The sequence below is a fragment of the Bufo bufo genome, chromosome 8, assembly GCF_905171765.1.
Source record: "Bufo bufo chromosome 8, aBufBuf1.1, whole genome shotgun sequence".
Lineage (NCBI taxonomy): Eukaryota > Metazoa > Chordata > Amphibia > Anura > Bufonidae > Bufo > Bufo bufo.
Window position 1 is genome coordinate 3,762,649 of NC_053396.1, and position 24,305 is coordinate 3,786,953.

A 24,305-nucleotide genomic window follows, 5' to 3' on the forward strand; every position below is an offset into this window, starting at 1 on the left:
ATATGCAGTATACTGTCCTCTGTAGTGTATATACAGTATACTGTCCTCTGTAGTATATATACAGTATACTGTGCTCTGTAGTATATATACAGTATACTGTGCTCTGTAGTATATATACAGTACACTGTCCGCTGTAGTATATATACAGTATACTGTGCTCTGTAGTATATATACAGTACACTGTCCGCTGTAGTATATATACAGTATACTGTCCTCTGTAGTATATATATACAGTATACTGTCCTCTGTCGTGTATATATATATATATATATACAGTATATTGTCCTCTGTCGTATATATACAGTATACTGTCCTCTGTAGTATATGTACAGTATACTGTCCTCTAGTATATATACAGTATACTGTCCTCTGTAGTATATGTACAGTATACTGTCCTCTGTAGTATATATACAGTATACTGTCCTCTGTCGTGTGTGTATATATATATATAGTATACTGTCCTCTGTAGTATATATACAGTATACTGTCCTCTGTAGTATATATATATATATATATATAAAATACAGTATACTGTCCTCTGTAGTATATATACAGTATACTGTCCTCTGTAGTATATATACAGTATACTGTCCTCTGTCGTATATATATATATATATATACAGTATACTGTCTTCTGTAGTGTGTATATATATATATAGTATACTGTCCTCTGTAGTATATATACAGTATACTGTCCTCTGTCGTATATATATATATATATATATATACAGTATACTGTCTTCTGTAGTGTGTATATATATATATAGTATACTGTCCTCTGTCGTATATATATACAGTATACTGTCTTCTGTAGTGTGTATATATATATATATATATATATATACAGTATACTGTCCTCTGTAGTATATATACAGTATACTGTCTTCTGTAGTGTGTATATATATATATATATATATATATACAGTATACTGTCCTCTGTAGTATATATACAGTATACTGTCCTCTTCAGTGTTAATTACTTTGCACAGTTTAGTGTCATCTGCAAAAATTAATATTTTATTGGGCAAGCCTTCTACAAGATCATTAATAAATATATTGAAGAGATTAGGGCCCAGTACTGACCCCTGAGGTGCCCCACTAGTGACAGTGACCCCTCCAGTACTGACCCCTGAGGTACCCCACTAGTGACAGTGACCCCTCCAATACTGACCCCTGTGCTACCCCACTAGTGACAGTGACCCCTCCAGTACTGACCCCTGAGGTACCCCACTAGTGACGGTGACCCCTCCAGTACTGGCCCCTGAGGTACTCCACTAGTGACAGTGACCCAATCTGAGTGTGTACCGTTAATAACCACCCTCTGTTTTCTATCCCTCAGCCAGTAACTTACCCACATACAGACGTTTTCTCCCAGTCCGAGCATTCTCATTTTATATACCAACATTTTATGTGGTACAGTGTCAGATGCTTTGGAGAAGTCCAGATATACGACATCCATTGATTCGCTGCGGTCAAGTCTAGAACTTACCTTCTCATAGAAACTGATTAAATTAGTCTGACATGACCGATCCCTCACGAAGCCATGCTGATATGGCGTTATTTGCTTATTTCCGTTGAGATGCTCTAAGATAGCATCTCTTAGAAAACCTTCAAACAGTTTACCCACGACAGTTACACTTACCGGCCTATAGTTTCCAGGCTCTGTTTTTGGACCCTTTTTGAATATTGGCACCACATTTGCTATGCTCCAATCCTGTGGGACATTCCCTGTCAGTATAGAGTCCGCAAATATCAGAAATAAGGGTCTGGCTATGACATTACTTCATTCTCTTAGGATACGGTGGTGTATGCCGTCTGGTCCTGGCGATTTGTCTATTTTAATCTTTTAAGATGCTGCTGTACTTCTTCCTGGGTCAGACAGGACACTTTTAAATTTTTTTATAATAAAAGGCTTTATTTGGAACATAGATATGCGTACAATCTTGAAGGAATAATGAATCGTACAAGATCAATAATAAAGGTTCAAACAGAAATAGGAACCAGTAAAATGGATACATACAGTGAATATTGAGCACATTTACATATCGATATCAGACAGGACACTTTTAATGGGGAATTTATTTTTACATTCTGCATTTCATCTGACAGTTTATTTTCCTCAGTGAATACAGTGGAGAGAAAAAATATGTAACAGCTTTGCTTTCTCCTCGTCGCTCTCTGTGACTCCCCCCTCATTACTCTTTGAAGGGCCGACACCTTCACATTTATACTTTTTACCATTTATATAATTGAAGAACATTTTAGGGTTAGTTTTACTCTCTTTGGCAATTATTCTCTCGGTCTCTAGTTTGGCCGCTTTTATTAGTTTTTTACATATTCTATTTTTTTCCTTATAGTTTTTCAATGCTTCTGCGCACCCCTCCTGTTTTAGGGATTTAAATGCTTTAGTTTTGTCATTTATTGCTTTCTTTACAGTTCTGTTTATCCACATTGTTTGTTTTTTCTTGTTCTTTAACCCTTTATTCCCATACGGTATGTACCTCTCACAATGAGATTTTAGGATGCTTCTAAAAATATCCCATTTTGTGGCTGTATTTTTATTTTTGAGGACTTTGTCCCAGTTAGTTAGGCCTATGGCCTCTCTAAGTTGGCTAAATTTAGCTTTTTTGAAGTTTGGTATTTTTGTTCTCCCTGTAGAAACGCTCGTTTGAATGATAATTGGAAGGTTATTACTTTCTGGTCACTATTTCCCAGGTGTCCCCCGACCTGCACGTCTGTTGTTCTGTCAGGTCTATTGGTTAATACTAAGTCCAGTATGGCCGTCCCTCTAGTCGGGTCCTGAACCAGTTGGGAGAGCTCATTGTCTTTGGTTATTGCCAAGAACCTGTTTCCTGTTTCCCAGTCTATATCTGCGGAGTTCCCCCATAATAACCACCTCATTATGATTTGCTGCCTCGTCTATCTCGTCTAGTAGTAGATTTTCTGTGGACTCTGGTCTATTAGGTGGTTTATAGTAAACTCCTATCAGTAATTTATTGTTGTTGTTGCCTCCATGTATCTCTACCCACAGAGACTCCACATGTCCATGTCCCTCACTTATATCTTCTCGGACTGTGGGATTTAGACAGGACTTTACATAAAGGAGAACCCCTCCCCTCCCCCCTCCCCGGTTTTGGTGATCCTTTCTAAACAGACTGTAACCTTGTACATTAACTGCCCAGTCATAGTCATCATCCAGCCGTGTCTCAGTTATTCCCCCTGTCATAGCTATCATCCAGCCATGTCTCAGTTATTCCCACTGTCATAGCTATCATCCAGCCGTGTCTCAGTTATTCCCCCTGTCATAGCTATCATCCAGCCGTGTCTCAGTTATTCCCACTGTCATAGCTATCATCCAGCCATGTCTCAGTTATTCCCACTGTCATAGCTATCATCCAGCCGTGTCTCAGTTATTCCCACTGTCATAGCTATCATCCAGCCGTGTCTGTTATTCCCACTGTCATAGCTATCATCCTGCCGTGTCTCAGTTATTCCCACAGTCATAGCTATCATCCAGCCGTGTCTCAGTTATTCCCCCTGTCATAGCTATCATCCAGCCATGTCTCAGTTATTCCCACTGTCATAGCTATCATCCAGCCATGTCTCAGTTATTCCCACAGTCATAGCTATCATCCAGCCGTGTCTCAGTTATTCCCCCTGTCATAGCTTTCATCCAGCCGTGTCTCAGTTATTCCCACTGTCATAGCTATCATCCAGCCGTGTCTCAGTTATTCCCACTGTCATAGCTATCATCCAGCCGTGTCTGTTATTCCCACTGTCATAGCTATCATCCTGCCGTGTCTCAGTTATTCCCACAGTCATAGCTATCATCCAGCCGTGTCTCAGTTATTCCCCCTGTCATAGCTATCATCCAGCCATGTCTCAGTTATTCCCACTGTCATAGCTATCATCCAGCCGTGTCTGTTATTCCCACTGTCATAGCTATCATCCAGCCGTGTCTCAGTTATTCCCACTGTCATAGCTATCATCCAGCCGTGTCTCAGTTATTCCCACTGTCATAGCTATCATCCAGCCGTGTCTCAGTTATTCCCCCTGTCATAGCTATCATCCAGCCATGTCTCAGTTATTCCCCCTGTCATAGCTATCATCCAGCCGTGTCTCAGTTATTCCCACTGTCATAGCTATCATCCAGCCGTGTCTCAGTTATTCCCACTGTCATAGCTATCATCCAGCCGTGTCTCAGTTATTCCCACTGTCATAGCTATCATCCAGCCGTGTCTCAGTTATTCCCACTGTCATAGCTATCATCCAGACGTATCTCAGTTATCTCCACTGTCATAGTCCTCCTCACACATCACTAATTCCAGTTCCCCGGTTTATTAGTCAGGCTTCTGGCAGTATACATACATTTGAGAGGTTTATGTATATTTTTTACCCTACACCTTTCCTTCTGAACTGTTCTAGTCCCTCCTTCCATTCCTGCCCCAGTCCCACTACCTGCCCCCGGTCTCTATCTGCACTATCTCCCCTCCTATAATATAATCCCCCCCCCCCCAGTCCCACTACCTGCCCCCGGTCTCTATCTGCACTATCTCCCCTCCTATAATATAATCCCACCCCCCCCCCCCAGTCCCACTACCTCGCCCCCGGTCTCTATCTGCACTATCTCCCCCTCCTATAATGTAATCCCCCCCAGTCCCACTACCTCGCCCCTGGGCTCTATCTGCACTATCTTCCCCTCCTATAATATAATCCCCCCCCCCAGTCCCACTACCTCGCCCCCAGTCTCTATCTGCATTATCTCCCCTCCTATAATATAATCCCCCCCCCAGTCCCACTACCTCGCCCCCGGTCTCTATCTGCACTATCTCCCCTCCTATAATGTAATCCCCCCCCCATTCCCACTACCTCGCCCCCGTCTCTATCTGCACTATCTCCCCTCCTATAATATAATCCCCCCCAGTCCCACTACCTGCCCCCGGTCTCTATCTGCACTATCTTCCCCTCCTATAATATAATCCCCCCCCCAGTCCCACTACCTCGCCCCCGGTCTCTATCTGCACTTTCTTCCCCTCCTATAATATAATCCCCTCCCCCCCAGTCCCACTACCTGCCCCCGGTCTCTATCTGCACTATCTCCCCTCCTATAATATAATCCCCCCCCCCCAGTCCCACTACCTCGCCCCCGGTCTCTATCTGCACTATCTCCCCTCCTATAATATAATCCCCCCCCCCAGTCCCACTACCTCGCCCCCGGTCTCTATCTGCACTATCTCCCCTCCTATAATGTAATCCCCGCCCAGTCCCACTACCTCGCCCCCAGTCTCTATCTGCACTATCTCCCCTCCTATAATATAATCCCCCCCCCAGTCCCACTACCTCGCCCCCGTCTCTATCTGCACTATCTCCCCTCCTATAATATAACCCCCCCCCCCCAGTCCCACTTCCTCGTCCCCGGTCTCTATATGCACTATCTCCCCCTCCTATAATGTAATCCCCCCCCATTCCCACTACCTCGCCCCCGTCTCTATCTGCACTATCTCCCCTCCTATAATATAATCCCCCCCCAGTCCCACTGCCTCGCCCCCGGTCTCTATCTGCACTATCTCCCCTCCTATAATATAATCCCCCCCCAGTCCCACTGCCTCGCCCCGGTCTCTATCTGCACTATCTCCCCTCCTATAATATAATCCCCCCCCCCCCAGTCCCACTACCTCGCCCCCGGTCTCTATCTGCACTATCTCCCCTCCTATAATATAATCCCCCCCCCCCCAGTCCCACTACCTCGCCCCGGTCTCTATCTGCACTATCTCCCCTCCTATAATATAATCCCCCCCCAGTCCCACTACCTCGCCCCCGGTCTCTATCTGCACTATCTCCCCTCCTATAATATAATCCCCCCCCCAGTCCCACTACCTCGCCCCCAGTCTCTATCTGCACTATCTCCCCTTTTATAATATAACCCCCCCCCCCAGTCCCACTACCTCGCCCCCGGTCTCTATCTGCACTATCTCCCCTCCTATAATATAATCCCCCCCCCCCCAGTCCCACTACCTCGCCCCCGGTCTCTATCTGCACTATCTCCCCTCCTATAATATAATCCCCCCCCCCATTCCCACTACCTCGCCCCCGGTCTCTATCTGCACTATCTCCCCTCCTATAATATAATCCCCCCCCAGTCCCACTACCTCGCCCCCGGTCTCTATCTGCACTATCTCCCCCTCCTATAATGTAATTACCCCCCAGTCCCATTACCTCGCCCCCGGTCTCTATCTGCACTATCTCCCCTCCTATAATGTAATCCCCCCCCAGTCCCACTACCTCGCCCCCGGTCTCTATCTGCACTATCTCCCCCTCCTATAATGTAACCCCCCCCCAGTCCCACTACCTCGCCCCCGGTCTCTATCTGCACTATCTCCCCCTCCTATAATGTACCCCCCCCCCCCCATTCCCACTACCTCTCCCCCGTCTCTATCTGCACTATCTCCCCTCCTATAATATAATCCCCCCCCCAGTCCCACTACCTCGCCCCCGGTCTCTATCTGCACTATCTCCCCTCCTATAATATAATCCCCCCCCCCCCCAGTCCCATTACCTCGCCCCCGGTCTCTATCTGCACTATCTTCCCCTCCTATAATATAATCCCCCCCCCCAGTCCCATTACCTCGCCCCCAGTCTCTATCTGCACTATCTCCCCTCCTATAATATAATCCCCCCCCCCCCCAGTCCCATTACCTCGCCCCCGGTCTCTATCTGCATTATCTCCCCTCCTATAATATAATCCCCCCCCCCCAGTCCCACTACCTCGCCCCCGGTCTCTATCTGCACTATCTCCCCCTCCTATAATATAATCCCCCCCCCCCCCAGTCCCACTACCTCGCCCCCGGTCTCTATCTGCACTATCTCCCCCTCCTATAATGTAATCCCCCCTCCCCCAGTCCCACTACCTCGACCCCGGTCTCTATCTGCACTATCTTCCCCTCCTATAATATAATCCCCTCCCCCAGTCCCACTACATCGCCCCCGGTCTCTATCTGCACTATCTCCCCCTCCTATAATGTAATCCCCCCTCCCCCAGTCCCACTACCTCGCCCCCGGTCTCTATCTGCACTATCTCCCCTCCTATAATATAATCCCCCCCCCCCCAGTCCCACTACCTCGCCCCCGTCTCTATCTGCATTATCTCCCCTCCTATAATATAATCCCCCCAGTCCCACTACCTCGCCCCCGGTCTCTATCTGCACTATCTCCCCTCCTATAATATAATCCCCCCCCCAGTCCCACTACCTCGCCCCCGGTCTCTATCTGCACTATCTCCCCTCCTATAATATAATCCCCCCCCCCAGTCCCACTACCTCGCCCCCGGTCTCTATCTGCACTATCTTCCCCTCCTATAATATAATCCCCTCCCCCCCAGTCCCACTACCTGCCCCCGGTCTCTATCTGCACTATCTCCCCTCCTATAATATAATCCCCCCCCCCAGTCCCACTACCTCGCCCCCGGTCTCTATCTGCACTATCTCCCCTCCTATAATATAATCCCCCCCCCCAGTCCCACTACCTCGCCCCCGGTCTCTATCTGCACTATCTTCCCCTCCTATAATATAATTACCCCCCCAGTCCCACTACCTCGCCCCCGGTCTCTATCTGCACTATCTTCCCCTCCTATAATATAATCCCCCCCCCCCCCAGTCCCACTACCTCGCCCCCGGTCTCTATCTGCATTATCTCCCCTCCTATAATATAATCCCCCCCCCCAGTCCCACTACCTCGCCCCCGGTCTCTATCTGCACTATCTCCCCTCCTATAATATAATCCCCCCCCCAGTCCCACTACCTCGCCCCCAGTCTCTATCTGCACTATCTTCCCCTCCTATAATATAATCCCCCCCCCCAGTCCCACTACCTGCCCCCGTCTCTATCTGCACTATCTCCCCTCCTATAATATAATCCCCCCCCCCAGTCCCACTACCTCGCCCCCGGTCTCTATCTGCACTATCTTCCCCTCCTATAATATAATCCCCCCCCCAGTCCCACTACCTCGCCCCCGGTCTCTATCTGCACTATCTCCCCTCCTATAATATAATCCCCTCCCCCCCAGTCCCACTACCTCGCCCCCGGTCTCTATCTGCACTGTCTTCCCCTCCTATAATATAATCCCCTCCCCCCCAGTCCCACTACCTGCCCCCGGTCTCTATCTGCACTATCTCCCCTCCTATAATATAATCCCCCCCCCCAGTCCCACTACCTCGCCCCCGGTCTCTATCTGCACTATCTCCCCTCCTATAATATAATCCCCCCCCCCCAGTCCCAATACCTCGCCCCCGGTCTCTATCTGCACTATCTCCCCTCCTATAATATAATCCCCCCCCCCCAGTCCCACTACCTCGCCCCCGGTCTCTATCTGCACTATCTCCCCTCCTATAATATAATCCCCCCAGTCCCACTACCTCGCCCCCGGTCTCTATCTGCACTGTCTTCCCCTCCTATAATATAATCCTCTCCCCCCCAGTCCCACTACCTGCCCCCGGTCTCTATCTGCACTATCTCCCCTCCTATAATATAATCCCCCCCCCCAGTCCCACTACCTCGCCCCCGGTCTCTATCTGCACTATCTCCCCTCCTATAATATAATCCCCCCCCCCAGTCCCACTACCTCGCCCCCGGTCTCTATCTGCACTATCTTCCCCTCCTTTAATATAATCCCCCCCCCAGTCCCACTACCTCGCCCCCAGTCTCTATCTGCACTATCTTCCCCTCCTATAATATAATCCCCCCCCCCCAGTCCCACTACCTGCCCCCGTCTCTATCTGCACTATCTCCCCTCCTATAATATAATCCCCCCCCCCCAGTCCCACTACCTCGCCCCCGGTCTCTATCTGCACTATCTTCCCCTCCTATAATATAATCCCCCCCCCCCAGTCCCACTACCTCGCCCCCAGTCTCTATCTGAACTATCTCCCCTCCTATAATATAATCCCCCCCCAGTCCCACTACCTGCCCCCGGTCTCTATCTGCACTATCTCCCCTCCTATAATATAATCCCCCCCCCCAGTCCCACTACCTGCCCCCGGTCTCTATCTGCACTATCTTCCCCTCCTATAATATAATCCCCCCCCAGTCCCACTACCTCGCCCCCGGTCTCTATCTGCACTGTCTTCCCCTCCTATAATATAATCCCCCCCCCCCCCAGTCCCACTACCTGCCCCCGGTCTCTATCTGCACTATCTCCCCTCCTATAATATAATCCCCCCCCCCCAGTCCCACTACCTGCCCCCGGTCTCTATCTGCACTATCTTCCCCTCCTATAATATAATCCCCCCCCAGTCCCACTACCTCGCCCCCGGTCTCTATCTGCACTATCTCCCCCTCCTATAATATAATCCCCCCCCCCAGTCCCACTACCTCGCCCCCGGTCTCTATCTGCACTATCTCCCCTCCTATAATATAATCCCCCCCCCCCCCCAGTCCCACTACCTTGCCCCCGGTCTCTATCTGCACTATCTCCCCCTCCTATAATATAATCCCCCCCCCCCAGTCCCACTACCTCGCCCCCCCCCCCCGTCTCTCTGTTCCCATCCTATAATGTAATCCCCTCCCCCCCAGTCCCTAGTTTAAACACTCCTCCAACCTTCTAGCCATCTTCTCCCCCATTGAGGTGCAGCCCGTCCCTACGATGGAGTCTGTACAGAGATGTCGCCCAGTTCTCCAGGAACCCAACCCCACCTTCCGACACCAGTTCTGGAGCCACGTGTTCCCCTCCCTAATCTCCCGCTGCCTTTCTTGTGTGGCTCGTGGTACCTGCAGTATTTCGGAAAACACTACCTTCGAGGTCCTTGCCCTGAGCTTGTGACCTAAATCCCTAAAATCATTTTTAAGGACTCTCCACCGTCCTCTAACTTTGTCATTGGTTCCGATATGGACCATAACCATCTCCAGCCCCTCCAGTAATCTGTCAGCCCGATCCGCGATGTGTCAAACTCTAGTGCCAGGAAGACAGCGCAGCGCTGGACGATCCCGGTCTTTGTGACAGATCGCCCTATCTGTCCCCCTAATAATGGAGTCCCCCACTGCCAGCACCCGTCTGCCCCGCTCTCCTGAACTGACATCCCCCTCATCTGCCATCTTGAGCGCCCTCACTTTCCTCATTTGTGGCCCCATAGAAATGAGTGCGTCCGCCTGCGGACACAGACGCAAAACACTGTTGTGTATGAGCCCCTAGTCCCTGGATATTGGAGGGGGGTTCTAGTTCTCCTTGAGGAGAGCGCCTAGTAGGCGATGGGCCATGCAGTGCTCCTCCGGTGGCTAGCCCTGGATATCAGCCGCCCATTGGGGTATGATGGCCATACCTGGTGGCGCTGCCTTTGTGAGTCTTTGCTGCTGTTTGTTGAGTTTCTGACGTTCCTTAGGCAAACAGAGGTTACTGAACTGCTGATTTAGGTTTTGTGGCCTTTCATCTTGAAATCGTTTTTCCAGGGACCTACATTTTTTTGGTTGTTCCTCACAAGTAAACGAATAAATCCTACTAATTTGCTGCAGCTCCATGTTTGCGGTGAAATGCTCAAAGGGGGCTGTCTGGCCACGTTCCTTAGCTACGCTATTCTCCGTAGGGCTCATGCACATGGCCGTTGCCCCGCCGTAGCCGTATTACTGTGTGCACCCCACATCACGGATGCAGACCCATTCACTTGAATGGGTCCACAAAACCCGGAGAAGCGGTGCGGAACCCCATGGAAGCACTACGGAGTGCCTCCGCACCGCAAAAAAGTAGTGCATGCACTACTTTTTTGCAGTGCAGAGGTCCGCGATCCACATGCGGCTGCTCCACAGTCGGTGCCCGTGTATTGCAGACTGCAGCACAGGCCCAGCCAGCACATGGTCGTGTGCATGAGCCCTTGGTCTGTATCCAAAGTGATGGCTTCGTCATTATACCGACTGATCAGAACAGAAGTGGAGGGGCCGGGTCTGTGATCGGGACGTCGATGCAGCTTTATTAATTCTAGTGCACTCGTTTTATTCCCTGACATCTGAGCAACAACCAGGTCCATGGACAACCCTTTAGGCCCCTTTCACACGGGCGAGTATTCTGCGCGGGTGCAATGCGGGAGGTGAACGCATTGCACCCGCACTGAATCCGGACCCATTCATTTCTATGGGGCTGTGCACATGAACGGTGATTTTCATGCATCACTTATGCGTTGCATAAGAAGTGAATGGGGCTGCGTGAAAATCGCAAGCAAGTGCAGATGCGGTGCGATTTTCACGCACGGTTGCTAGGAAACGATCGGGATGGGGACCCGATCATTATTATTTTCCCTTATAACATGGTTATAAGGGAAAATAATAGCATTCTCAATACAGAATCCATAGTACAATAGCGCTGGAGGGGTTAAAAAAATAATAATAATAATTTAACTCACCTTAATCCACTTGCTCGTGCAGCCGGCATCTCTTCTGTCTTCATCTTAGCTGTGTGCAGGAAAAGGACCTGTGGTGACGTCACTCCTGTCATCACATGATCCATCACCATGGTAAAAGATCATGTGACGGACCATGTGATGACCGGAGTGACGTCACCACAGGTCCTTTTCTTGCACGCAGCAAAGAAGACAGAAGGAGATGCCGACTCCGCGAGCAAGTGGATTAAGGTGAGTTAAAAAAAAATTTAACCCCTCTAGCGCTATTGTACTAAGTATTCTGTATTCAGAATGCTATTATTGTATTTTCCCTTATAACCATGTTATAAGGGGAAATAATACAATCTACAGAACACCGATCCCAAGCCCGATACAATGTTTTGCACTCACGCGGAAAAATTGCGCATGTTCCCGCAACGCCCGTGTGAACTCAGCCTAAGGTGAGACCAGGCTGAAGCACAGGATTGCTTGTGCTGTTTTTAGCCATAAACCTTCTTCTTCCCTTTTTTCCTGTAAATTATATTGAATTGTGCATTTAGCTTGTGCTTTTAAGTATGCAAAAACCCCTGGGAGATCCTGTGCAGTAATTGAGATGTACATTGCAGCGTGTCCAGCAGGTGGCAGCAGAACAGCCCATCCAGTACCCATGTGTGCCCCTCCTCAGAGTGAGAAGGACAACCTGCACATCTCGGGCCCCTCTCTGTATCCGTCTTCTCTTTAGGTTTCCATCGTTTTGGCTGTGAATGGACATTTATAGGTTTGCTGCTGCAGAGGTGTTTGTATGTCCGACTGCCATATACAGCTGATTATACCGGGGGGTCTGACCACCAACCATTCAGAACATGAGCATCTCCAACGTGGTCTGACTGACCCATAAGAAATAGACCATAGTGGCTCCAAATGGTGGTTGTCTTCTGCTGCATCCTTAGGGTCCGTTATTGTGTGCGGTTCCTCCACTTACCTCTCAATATGCCTCTTGGTATCAGACTCATTCCTGAATTCTCCATTAGAGTTTCCCTGCTTTGTGTCCTGCAGCTTTGATTAAGGGCTCGTGCACACCATCGTTGGATGTTTTGCAGACCGCAAATCCGCTAAACACCGATACCAGCAGTGCGCATTCCACATTTTGTGGTACAGAACGTCCTGGCCTCTACAGAATTCCACGGAACGGACTTACAGATGCAGACAGTATACGGTGTGCTGTTCACATCTTTTGTGGCACCACTGAATGGGTCCACATCCGACCCGCAAAAACCACGGTCGTGTGCATGAGCCCTAATACTGATGAAATTGTGTTCCTGGGATGTGACGCTTCCCTGCTCCTCCTGTAGACGGTCATTCTCATAAGGGCGCATTCACACGACTGTAGTTTTTTGTGGATCCGCAAAACACTGATACCAACCATGTGCGTCCCACATCTTGTGGACTACACATGGCCGGCCCTATGATATGCCTGTTGTCTGCTCTGAAACAGAACACCGGATGTGGCCAGTGGACGGTGTGTGTCTGCATCTTATGCGGCCCCGTTGAAATGAATAGGTCCACGCCTGTTCTGCCACAGTAGGTGACATTTATCACGTTGACAAATTTAATACCAGGCCCTTCCTAATGTATTGTGATTCTCCATATTGCTTCCTTTATTCATTTTTCCATCACACTATACACTGCTCGTTTCCATGGTTACGACCACCCTGTAATCCAGCAGTGGTGGTCGTGCTTGCACACTATAGGAAAACCTGCCTGCCTTTCTGGTGGCTGCGACCATAGGAGCGCACATAGGCCTGCTTTTTTCCCTACAGTGTGCAGGCACGACCACTGCTGGATTGCAGGGTGGTCGTAACCCCTGGATACCAGCCGTGTATAATGTGATGGAAAAAGGAATCAAGCCAGCAAAGGAGACAATATGGAGACTCACAATACATTAGTAAGTGCCTTGCATTAACTCCCTCTACATGAGAAATGCCATTTTTCTTAAAGGGGTAATCCAATATCGCTAACTGCCCCCCATGCGCCGGGCCCCTCACAGGGAATAGACTTACCTGGTTCCCCGCACAGATGAAACCACCTGGCGTCAGGGGGTAGCAGGCGGGGACGAGCCTCCCTAGTGTCACCCGCGATCCCTGTCCGCCATTGGCTGCTCCCCCTTCCCGAGGAGAAGCAGCAGCGGCGGCGGTGCGGGGGACCGGGGTAAGTATATTCCCTGTGAGGGGCCCGGCACATGGAGGGGGGGAGGCAGTTATCGATACTGGATAACCCCTTTAAGGATCCTCTCTGAATACACTGATGAAGGATTCTCTTCCTGCTTGGAGTGGTTGTTCCTCGGTATTCTATGACCCTGCTGTGTATAGGACGATGTCCTTATAAAACGCGATGAAAGAAGGACGCGGAGACGCCAGGACGTTGAACTTGTCTTTATAAACAATTCTAATACCAGAATTCATCAAGAAAATAGTCGGCTTTTCCAATGCTTTTCATTTTGACGTTAATAACGTGTGCAGCAGTGATTCACAGTAAGACTGAGCAGAAAGGCAATAATCACATGAACACGGCGTACTGATAGAGCGGTGGGGACACGGCCGGATCAGAACCAGGGACAACCCGAGAGCTGTCCACCCAATGAGATATCAGCGCAGAACATGGAGGTGTCGGGACCAGTCAGCTTATGGTAGAGACAGACTAGACCCGGGCGCACGGACCTCCTGGACTGTTCTACGCAAAGATTCAGGCCGCAGGTGATTTATATGAATGGGACATTTAGAAATAGAAGCAGGACCTTTACAGAGAAAATGTCGCCCTTTGGTGCTTGAAAGTTTGTGAACCCTTCAGAATCATCTATATTTCTGCGTAAATTTGACCTAAAATGATATCAAATTCTCACACATCCTAAAAGTAGATAAAGAAAGTCACAAATATTAGTCATTTATTAATTGGGGAAAATAATTCAATATAATATCTGTGGCAAAAGTATGTGAACCTTTAAGAGTATGACCATACGGTGCGGTCATAGCCATGCTGCGTTTAAGTATCGTATGGCTGAAAGGGCCGCCGCGGGCTCTCATTAAACTAAGAACGCACTATTCAGTGGGCCTGTATTGTTAATGGTTGCGGCTCCTTCAATACCGTGCGCACATTAACCACAGACCCACCGAACAGTGCAACCTCATTAGTTTAATTACGACCCGCGGCTGCCCTTTCCAGCGCACTTTACTTGAAAGCAGCGCAGCCGTGTCACAAGTGCTACTCAACTGCACCGTGTGGTCTTATCCTTAGGAGTCAGATGTTTTCAATCAATGGGGCGACAATCAGGTGTGAGGAGGCGACCTGATTTATTTAAAGAGCAACGATCTGTCTGATCTTCACAACACACGGAAGTATATCTTGGCACGAACAAAGAAGATTTGTGAGGACCTCAGAAGAAGAGTTGTTGATGCTCATCAAGCTGGAAAAGATCACAAAACCATCTCTAAAGAGTCTCAAACCACAGTCACTCAGATTGTGTACAATGGAGGAAATTTAAGACCATTATTACCCTCCCCAGGAATGGTTGTCTAACAAAGATTATGTCGAGAGCAATAATCTAGGACAGTGATGGCTAACCTCCGGCACTCCAGCATGCTCCATTCATTTCTATGGAGTTGTGAGAACAGCCAAGCAAGTGTGCCAGAGGTTAGCCATCACAGGTCTAGGAGGTCACAGAGGAACCCAAGGTAACCTCTAAGAAACTAAAGGCCTTTATCACATTAGCTAATGTTCATGAGCTCACCATCAGGAGGACACTGAACCACAGGGGCGGAAATGCAAGAAGGAAGATGCTGCTCTCCAAAAAGAGCATTGCTGCCCGTCTGCAGTTTGTAAAGACACATTGACAAGCCAAAAGACTATTGAAAGAATATTCTGTGGACACATGAGGAAAAAATAACGCTTCTCATTTAAACCAAAAAGTTTTATGTCTGGAGAAAGGAAAACCCTGCAGCCAGGATAAAGACCTCATCTGTGACGGTGCTAGTCGGATCATGGTTTGGACCTGTTCTGATGCATCTGGGCCAGGATGACTTGTCATCACTGAATTCTGAATTCTACCAGCACATTCTAAAGGAAAATGTCCGGTATCTGTCTCTGAGCTGAAAGGCAAGAGAACGCGGGTCATGGAGCTAGACCACGACCCTGAGCACACAAGTCCTTCTACCAAAGTATGGTTAAAGAAGAAGAAAGGTACATTCCTGGGATGGCCAAGTCACAGTCCGGACTAAGAGAGCAGTTCATGGATGAAACCACATAGCAGAGCTGAAGCTGTTCTGTACAGAGGAATGGGTTAAAACTCCTACGAGCCAAGGTGTAAGACTAATCGACAGTTACAAGGGGGTCACAGCAGATACTGAAAGCAAAGATTCAAAGACGTGATTTTTTTCCTTGACACTCATTTGTCTGATTCGGTTCTTTTAGGATGTGTGAGAATTTGATATCATTTTAGGTCAAATTTACACAGCAATATAGATGATTCTGAAGGGTTCACAAATTTTCAAGCACCACTGTAGATACATAGAGATTCATATATACAATGGGGTAACGCAGGCTCTGGAGAAGCTGCACGTCACACTGCAAGCCTTGTGCAAAACCAATGCTCGATATGTAAAGTTCTCGCACAATCCTGAAGTGAAAGATTCCCTTGGGGTTCATTTCCCTCGTTACACCCCACAGAGGCTTCTCTGCCCTCTCTACACCCCAGAGGCTTCTCCGCCCTCTCTACACCCCACAGAAGCTTCTCCGCCCTCTCTACACCCCAGAGGCTTCTCCGCCCTCTCTACACCCCACAGAAGCTTCTCCGCCCTCTCTACACCCCACAGAGGCTCCTCCGCCCTCTTTACACCCCAGAGGCTTCTCTGCCCTCTCTACACCCCACAGAAGCTTCTCCGCCCTCTCTACACCCCAGAGGCTTCTCCGCCCTCTCTACACCCCACAGAAGCTTCTCCGCCCTCTCTACACCCCACAGAAGCTTCTCCGCCCTCTCTACACCCCACAGAAGCTTCCTTGCCCTCTCTACACCCCACAGAGGCTTCTCCGCCCTCTTTACACCCCACAGAAGCTTCCTCGCCCTCTTTACACCCCACAGAAGCTTCCTCGCCCTCTCTACACCCCACAGAGGCTTCTCCGCCCTCTCTACACCCCACAGAAGCTTCCTTGCCCTCTCTACACCCCACAGAAGCTTCTCCGCCCTCTCTACACCCCACAGAAGCTTCTCCGCCCTCTCTACACCCCACAGAAGCTTCCTTGCCCTCTCTACACCCCACAGAAGCTTCTCCGCCCTCTCTACACCCCACAGAAGCTTCTCTGCCCTCTCTACACCCCACAGAAGCTTCCTTGCCCTCTCTACACCCCACAGAAGCTTCTCCGCCCTCTCTACACCCCACAGAAGCTTCTCCGCCCTCTCTACACCCCACAGAAGCTTCTCCGCCCTCTCTACACCCCACAGAGGCTTCTCCATTTTCTGTCCATGGTCAGAATGCTCTGATTACAGATACAATACACAGTCTGATATATGTGATGATTAATGGTTCTCTGCTGCCATCTTGTGGTCAATTTTGATTATTACAGGAGTACAAGAAACTGAACTTTTCTGCAAACATTTTGGACAGAGTTGGATTCTTTTTGTGCACAGTAACAAGTACAAACACAATTCGGTGACAAGTGCCACAATCCGAACAAATTATATATATATATATATATATATATATCTATCTCAAGGAATTGTCACTTGTGAGGACAGACTGTCAAAGGGAATGTGTCATTAGAAACTGACCCTTTAAATCACCTTTTTATGTTAAACATCTATATTTTTGGTGAGGTTTTTTATTTTTCATGGCACTATGTATATTTAAAAATGTATATAATCCTGCAATTTCTACACAGGCCTCTAGGCCTAATAATAGGCCATGATTCCCTGTTCTGTACCGGTAACTTTCCAGCAGGCATTAGGCTCCGCAAAAGATAGAACATGTCCTATTCTTGTCCGCAGCTTGCGGACAAGAATAGGCATTTCTATAGGAGTGCCGGGCGGGTCCGCAACACACCACGGACGTGTGAATGGAGCCTTATTATCATCATCATCACAGGCAGAATGACAATGACAAGTAACACCTCTGTATCGATAACAGGATCACCATGAATGAGCAGGCGACTGCCTGAAGGGAGCGTTCCCTCCCTGACAACTGTCTGATAGCCGGCACAATACGCCTTTAACATATTTTAGGCTTAGTGGCCAGTGTGAAAATGCATTTTTTATTTTTCATAGAGACATTGAAAATTAAAATTATAAAAATAATTAACTAAAAATTAAAAAAAATAAAAAGGGGAAAAAGGGTTTAACGTAAATACGTGATTTAAGCAATAGGTCATTTTCCGATGACACATTCCCTTTAACACCTCGGTGGTGAAATGTTTCTGCGTCTGATGGCGTTCAGTCATCACGGTACACAGATTAGATTGGATGATCAGATTGTATCAGCGCGACTGTTGCTTAGAGCCGGTAACATGGTGCCCCCTTCTGTTGGACTACGGGTAGGACTATTCTCAACCCAACCGCACACGAACCCAGAACACGTGAAAGCTGATACAAAACTGACACAGAGGGATAAAGATCCAGAATACAAAAATAGAGCTTCTTTTAAACTTTTTGCTGATACAATAGATTTTTAACCCTTTCTATATATTTATTTTTTTGTTTTAGTTTTGTAATACACAATTTCTTTTTTTTTTATACATAGTATGACAAGAACGACACATGAAAACTCTCATTGCTGGTGATCCCCAGAGCGCTCTGTATGGAACCCCCTTGTCCTGCAGCATCTCAAAATTGATGCACTATGGTAGAGCCGGGCGTTCCCCCTCTGCTGTAATCCCTGTGTATACTGACCACATCTGCAGCGGTCTGCACCGGTCCTGGCGGCCCCTGCAGCTTCTGGCCTCATTCACATGACAGACGTTTCAGGCCCATTTTCAAAGCCATTGCAGTCTATGGGGCTATTCACATGGCCAGATGGACCCCATCCAAATCAGCAGAACACGTTTTAATGGCTATTTTGACAGGAATGCACCCGTCTAATGGCCACTAAGAACACGTGCACCCCCAGCGTCACATAATCACCCTGGGAGCGTCCGGCCCTGCGGCCTCCTGTGTCCCTGCGCATACAAGTCGTTTTGTTTTTTTAAATCGCCAGCACTACTGTGGGTGGGGGTCATGATATATGGGGGTGTATATATATATATACACACACACAGGACATTGTGGGGGCATGTATGCTACTGGGGGAACTATGACAGACCATTTATAATACTGGGGGCCATAATGTATATTGAGGGCACTGCAGGGGTTGGGATTTAAAAAAAAAAAGTCAATGAAATTAATCAGTTTTTAATGGTGTTTTTTTCCTGACGTGGTGTGAATGTGGCCTCATGAGACGATTCCTTCCTGACGGGATCAGCTCATTCCCCCTGTAAATCTCAGGTTAAGACCAAAGAGAATTTATATCCGTTTCTGGGGAAGCTGGGTGATAACAACATGGCCGCCATGACCGCCCAGCTTTCCCGAGTAGGAATCACCTAACATTGAATGTATGACCGTCTGTATTCATCCAGCGCTCGGTACCTTATCTGGGAGGATCTTCCTATAGTCTCCCCTGTGATGTCTCATATTAGACCGCACGCTTTAGTAACATCCACACATTAAACGTATGTCTGTGGGAAATGATGCTCCGTGTTCACCTCCCTTCTTCACTTGATGAGTTTCCAGTTATTTACGGCAGTGAAGGGGTTACTAGCTAAAAACTTATCTTTTCAGCGGAAATGTACACAGAGCCTCAAGGGTGAAGTCCGAATGACACAATTAGGGCTCAGTCCAACAAACTGGTGGTCATTGTCCCCGAAGAGATTAAGGCAATGTTTTCACATGCACAGAGCTGCTGCGGGACAGGCTCGAGACTACAACCTCCATCATCTCAGCCAAAACCTCAGTGATACGCAGCTTTGCCTTGAGGTTTTGGGACCCTTAAATTATCAAGTCTTTGGGGGCAATAACTGAAGATAATGTGAGGTGAGATACGCGGAGACGCTCTCAGGATCACCTCTGTACTCTAGCTCCACTTTAAAGGGGATCTGCATGCTTCCCTACTCCCTGGGGCCACGGCTATCTTCACTGCAGTTTGGCCCCCATGTAAACCTCACATGAGCCGCTGTCCCCGAGTGGCACATCGTCCTGTCCATTCCACAGTTTACATGCGGGGACCAAAGAGCGGTGAAGGCAGCAGAGGACTCCGGAGCCGAAACAGTAGGGGATCCCAGACAACCTTAAGAGTGAGTTACGACTTTACTTTTCTTGCACATGGAGGCTTAGAGAGGGCCCGCTGCTTCTCCTCTACAACTATCAGACTGGGCAGAACCACACCGCTAACTGGTAACGCCCAGCTGGACCTTTATGGCAGACTACTGGAAGGAATAACAGAAAACTGGTGCAATGTAGAGTCCTATGCAAGCGGTTACTGAATCAGACCTGGGCGGAGAGGCGACTTACACCCCATAGGCCTCATACACATGGGACTATTGTCTGGGGCGCCCCCCACTGATGGGGCTGGGGGAGAGGAGGACTGGCCGCAATGAATTTCAGTCGTCGCTAGGATGAAAAACACATTCACACACCCGACAGCTATTGGATAGTAGGGGCACTTTAATGCTCTAGTCACACACAGAGCTGCAGTCAGAATTCCACTAGCTTTTAATCTTTTCTGTTATTTTTTGTCAGTTTTGTTAGGGAGGGGACGAGACATATGATGTATTAGTGGTTTAGTACATGGGGCTGCCGCGTCACACGTGGATGGCAGCAGAGGTACAGAACGCCCGGCTCTGGTTTGGGGGCTCCCACAGTTCTCCCTGCTAGTCACTATAGTAAGGGAAACAGAAGAGGTATAACAACGGCATTAATAGTCGCAGGTAAGAGGGGGGGGGAGGCTTCACAGAAGCGTGCTATTAGCATTGGCTCAGGTTTACGAGTAAGACGCCCTCATGCAGAAGAGAGAGCGCCAATGAAGACGACAGAACAAGTTTCTTTGGAAAATATACATAGAGCATTTTATACTTTACAAGAAGAAACACAGGCCAGACTCCACGTCCGCTGAGCACTGACCTACCCTGCAACAAGACCGAGGCGTCTGTCCACCGTCCTAGAGGAGTACGTGGTCAGCCGGGGCCCCTCCGCCGAATACGACTGGCTGGCAGTGCCATTGGCTCACTGGGCGCAGCACTTTTGGCACTTTGCGTCTGTTTGGGCTACAACGACCGCAAAAAACGAGAAGGCGCCTTCAGGTTCCAGTTGTAGCACCAAATAGACAAAGAACCAAAAGGTCGTCTGCTCTGCCATCTACGAGCCTGGGAGCGGCCGCCACCTGAGATGCTTATTCCTCATTCACAAAGACGTCTCCAGGTCCACATCTACAGTCCGTGAAAGATAAGGAGCCGGAATCGGAGGGGGGGTGAACCCGGGATCCGGCTTTTGGTTGTACAAATCTCTGCTGCTTGTGATACGCGGACAGTTCTACACTGACATTATAATGAGTAGGATTTTCTGCCTCCGCCCGTTCCCCCCGTGACCAGAGAGGTTAAGTGATGCTCTGAAGCCCTCTCTGGACGTAAAGGAGTTTGAAAACATTGGACAAAATCCCTGAATTCTACCCGTGGTGCCCAAGTCCTTATTTCTTCGCTCTTCCGATACTGATATTGTATGTATTATTTTTTTTATTATTTTTATTTTTCTATTAAAGAGCCAGTAAATCCCGGTCCTGGGGTTTCTAAACCTTCTCGAATACATAAAAACAAAAATAATTCAGTAAATCTGTAGTGCCTTGTTCCAAAAAGAGCCTTAATACAAGCTAACCAATCACCCAAATGGTTCTAAAACACAAAACATCCGGCAGTGGAGCGACTGGACGACTTACACCACAGGATAAAAACAGTCCACACGTCAAATGCCAAACCTCACCGTAAAACGCTGGCGAGGGGCACGTGGTAAGCTCTGCTCCGAGCTTCACTCTGAGATGGGTTTTTTTGATGATTAAGGCCTAATATCAGACATGGGATTGATCCCCCGCGCTCCCATTGCCGGTGGGCGACCGCTGATGGCGACGACCCAGCTCTCACTTGAGAATGACGAGGATCAGCAAAGTCTTCCACAGTCCTTATGCATCACATGTATTGAAAACCAAAAATAAAAATACATTCACCCTCCGGGATCTTTGCAGATTTTTCCACGTTTCAGATACTGGGGTCAAAATTACCAAGAACAGCGACTAAAGCTTCAGCAGCGACAACCAAGCCATCCTAAACGAAAAAAGAAAGCGACCTTGGGGGCGAGCCCGGCCTGTACACGTCCGTCACTTTCTGCTGTTCATGATGGGACAGTGCGGTCCTAGCTCCGTGGATGGACTGAAGGCGCGCATGTGACATAGGATGAGGGATCCTGGACGTTTTCTTGAAGCGTGGAGGGACCACAGTGTCTCTTGAGGGCGTCCTATAAGAAGTCTATTGCCCTCGGCACAAGGGGACATAAGACCTTGCTTCTCTTTAAGTCATTTGATGAGGGGCTTCCAGCATCTCCATTAAAAAGGTGTCGATGGGTGTGTCTCCTATTAGCTTGAAGAAGAAAAGGTGTTCCAAGCATTTGAGGCCGATGGACCGGAGAGCGGGCAGACGCAGCAAAAGCTTTGCAAACCTGTCAGTCAAAAAGAAAAGATATGAAAATCAGCAACGAAAAGTGAAGACGTCATGTGCACATACAGTACAGACCAAAAGTTTGGACACACCTTCTCATTCAAAGAGTTTTCTTTATTTTCATGACTATGAAGGCATCCAAACTATGAATTAACACATGTGGAATTATATACATAACAAACAAGTGTGAAACAACTGAAAATATGTCATATTCTAGGTTCTTCAAAGTAGCCACCTTTTGCTTTGATTACTGCTTTGCACACTCTTGGCATTCTCTTGATGAGCTTCAAGAGGTAATCCCCTGAAATGGTCTTCCAACAGTCTTGAAGGAGTTCCCAGAGATGCTTAGCACTTGTTGGCCCTTTTGCCTTCACTCTGCGGTCCAGCTCACCCCAAACCATCTCGATTGGGTTCAGGTCCGGTGACTGTGGAGGCCAGGTCATCTGGAGCAGCACCCCATCACTCTCCTTCATGGTCAAATAGCCCTTACTTTCAAAGTTTTCCCAATTTTTCGGCTGCCTGACTGACCTTCATTTCTTAAAGTAATGATGGCCACTCGTTTTTCTTTACTTAGCTGCTTTTTTCTTGCCATAATACAAATTCTAACAGTCTATTCAGTAGGACTATCAGCTGTGTATCCACCTGACTTCTCCTCAACGCCACAGATGGTCCCAACCCCATTTATAAGGCAAGAAATCCCACTTATTAACCCTGACAGGGCACACCTGTGAAGTGAAGACCATTTCAGGGGACTACCTCTTGAAGCTCATCAAGAGAATGCCAAGAGTGTGCAAAGCAGTAATCAAAGCAAAAGGTGGCTACTTTGAAGAACCTAGAATATGACATATTTTCAGTTGTTTCACACTTGTTTGTTATGTATATAATTCCACATGTGTTAATTCATAGTTTTGATGCCTTCATAGTCATGAAAATAAAGAAAACTCTTTGAATGAGAAGGTGTGTCCAAACTTTTGGTCTGTACTGTACATCAACTTATTGGGAGCCCCTCCCCGGACACTGCGCCTGTAGCATCGGCACCCAGTCACCATTGATGCTGGACATGGTTCCAGGCTACCACCATCCATGGAGATGTTTGGAGGAAGCGCCTGCTGTGGGTAATGGGTTAAGCCTCTTTCCGATGCAGACCTCGGTTCCATGAGAGGGAAGCTCTGAAATCTCATTAACTGCGCTCTCATGAGATCGAGGAGTATTTTTTTTTTTTTTTTTTTTCCCGTCATCACGCAATCTACGTGGTCAGGGAGAAAAAAAATAAACCAAATCCTTTTAGAGATTGGAAAGAGGCCAAGAAAAGAGATAATTTCTGCTGAGTTGTTGAGAACAGAAGTCGCAGCGCCAGGAAAAACGAGACTTTCTGAACGCCATCCAGGAAGTGCAACTTTATAATTTAACATAAAACTGGCGGGGGAAGGGTCGCATCCTACAGCGCCCCCGGCTGAGTCTTCTTGTGCTTCCTCAGACAATGTGGGGTGGAGAGAGGATGAGGATTGTTAGGTGATCATATTGAGGACATTGAGTAGGGTCTGGGAGAGTAAGACGTGACATTGGTATATGTGTGCACTATGGCGATCTGCACCAATAGACATGGTGTGGGCCTGACATTGGTATATGTGTGCACTATGGCGATCTGCACCCATAGACATGGCGTGGGCGTGACATTGGTATATGTGTACACTATGGCGATCTGCACCAATAGACATGGTGTGGGCCTGACATTGGTATATGTGTGCACTATGGCGATCTGCACCCATAGACATGGCGTGGGCCTGACATTGGTATATGTGTGCACTATGGCGATCTGCACCCATAGACATGGCGTGGGCGTGACATTGGTATATGTGCACTATGGCGATCTGCACCCATAGACATGGCGTGGGCGTGACATTGGTATATGTGTGCACTATGGCGATCTGCACCCATAGACATGGCGTGGGCGTGACATTGGTATATGTGCACTATGGCGATCTGCACCCATAGATATGGTGTGGGCCTGACATTGGTATATGTGTGCACTATGGCGATCTGCACCCATAGACATGGCGTGGGCGTGACATTGGCATATGTGCACTATGGCGATCTGCACCCATAGATATGGTGTGGCCTTGATATTGGTATATGTGCACTATGGCGATCTGCACCCATAGATATGGTGTGGCCG

The 24,305-nt window shown here is 48.3% G+C and overlaps 1 protein-coding gene across 4 annotated transcripts in view; it reads right to left on the minus strand.

Moving 5' to 3' along the window:
- Positions 1–21,469: 21,469 nt before the first annotated feature.
- Positions 21,470–24,305, minus strand: part of RXRA (retinoid X receptor alpha) — a 129,790-nt gene continuing 126,954 nt past the window's right edge. For all 4 annotated transcript variants that reach the window (XM_040406467.1, XM_040406468.1, XM_040406466.1 and 1 more), the window contains one exon: positions 21,470–22,130. In XM_040406467.1, the coding sequence (XP_040262401.1) occupies positions 21,983–22,130 (148 nt within the window). In that variant the 3' untranslated portion in view covers positions 21,470–21,982. The remainder of the gene's footprint in view (positions 22,131–24,305) is intronic.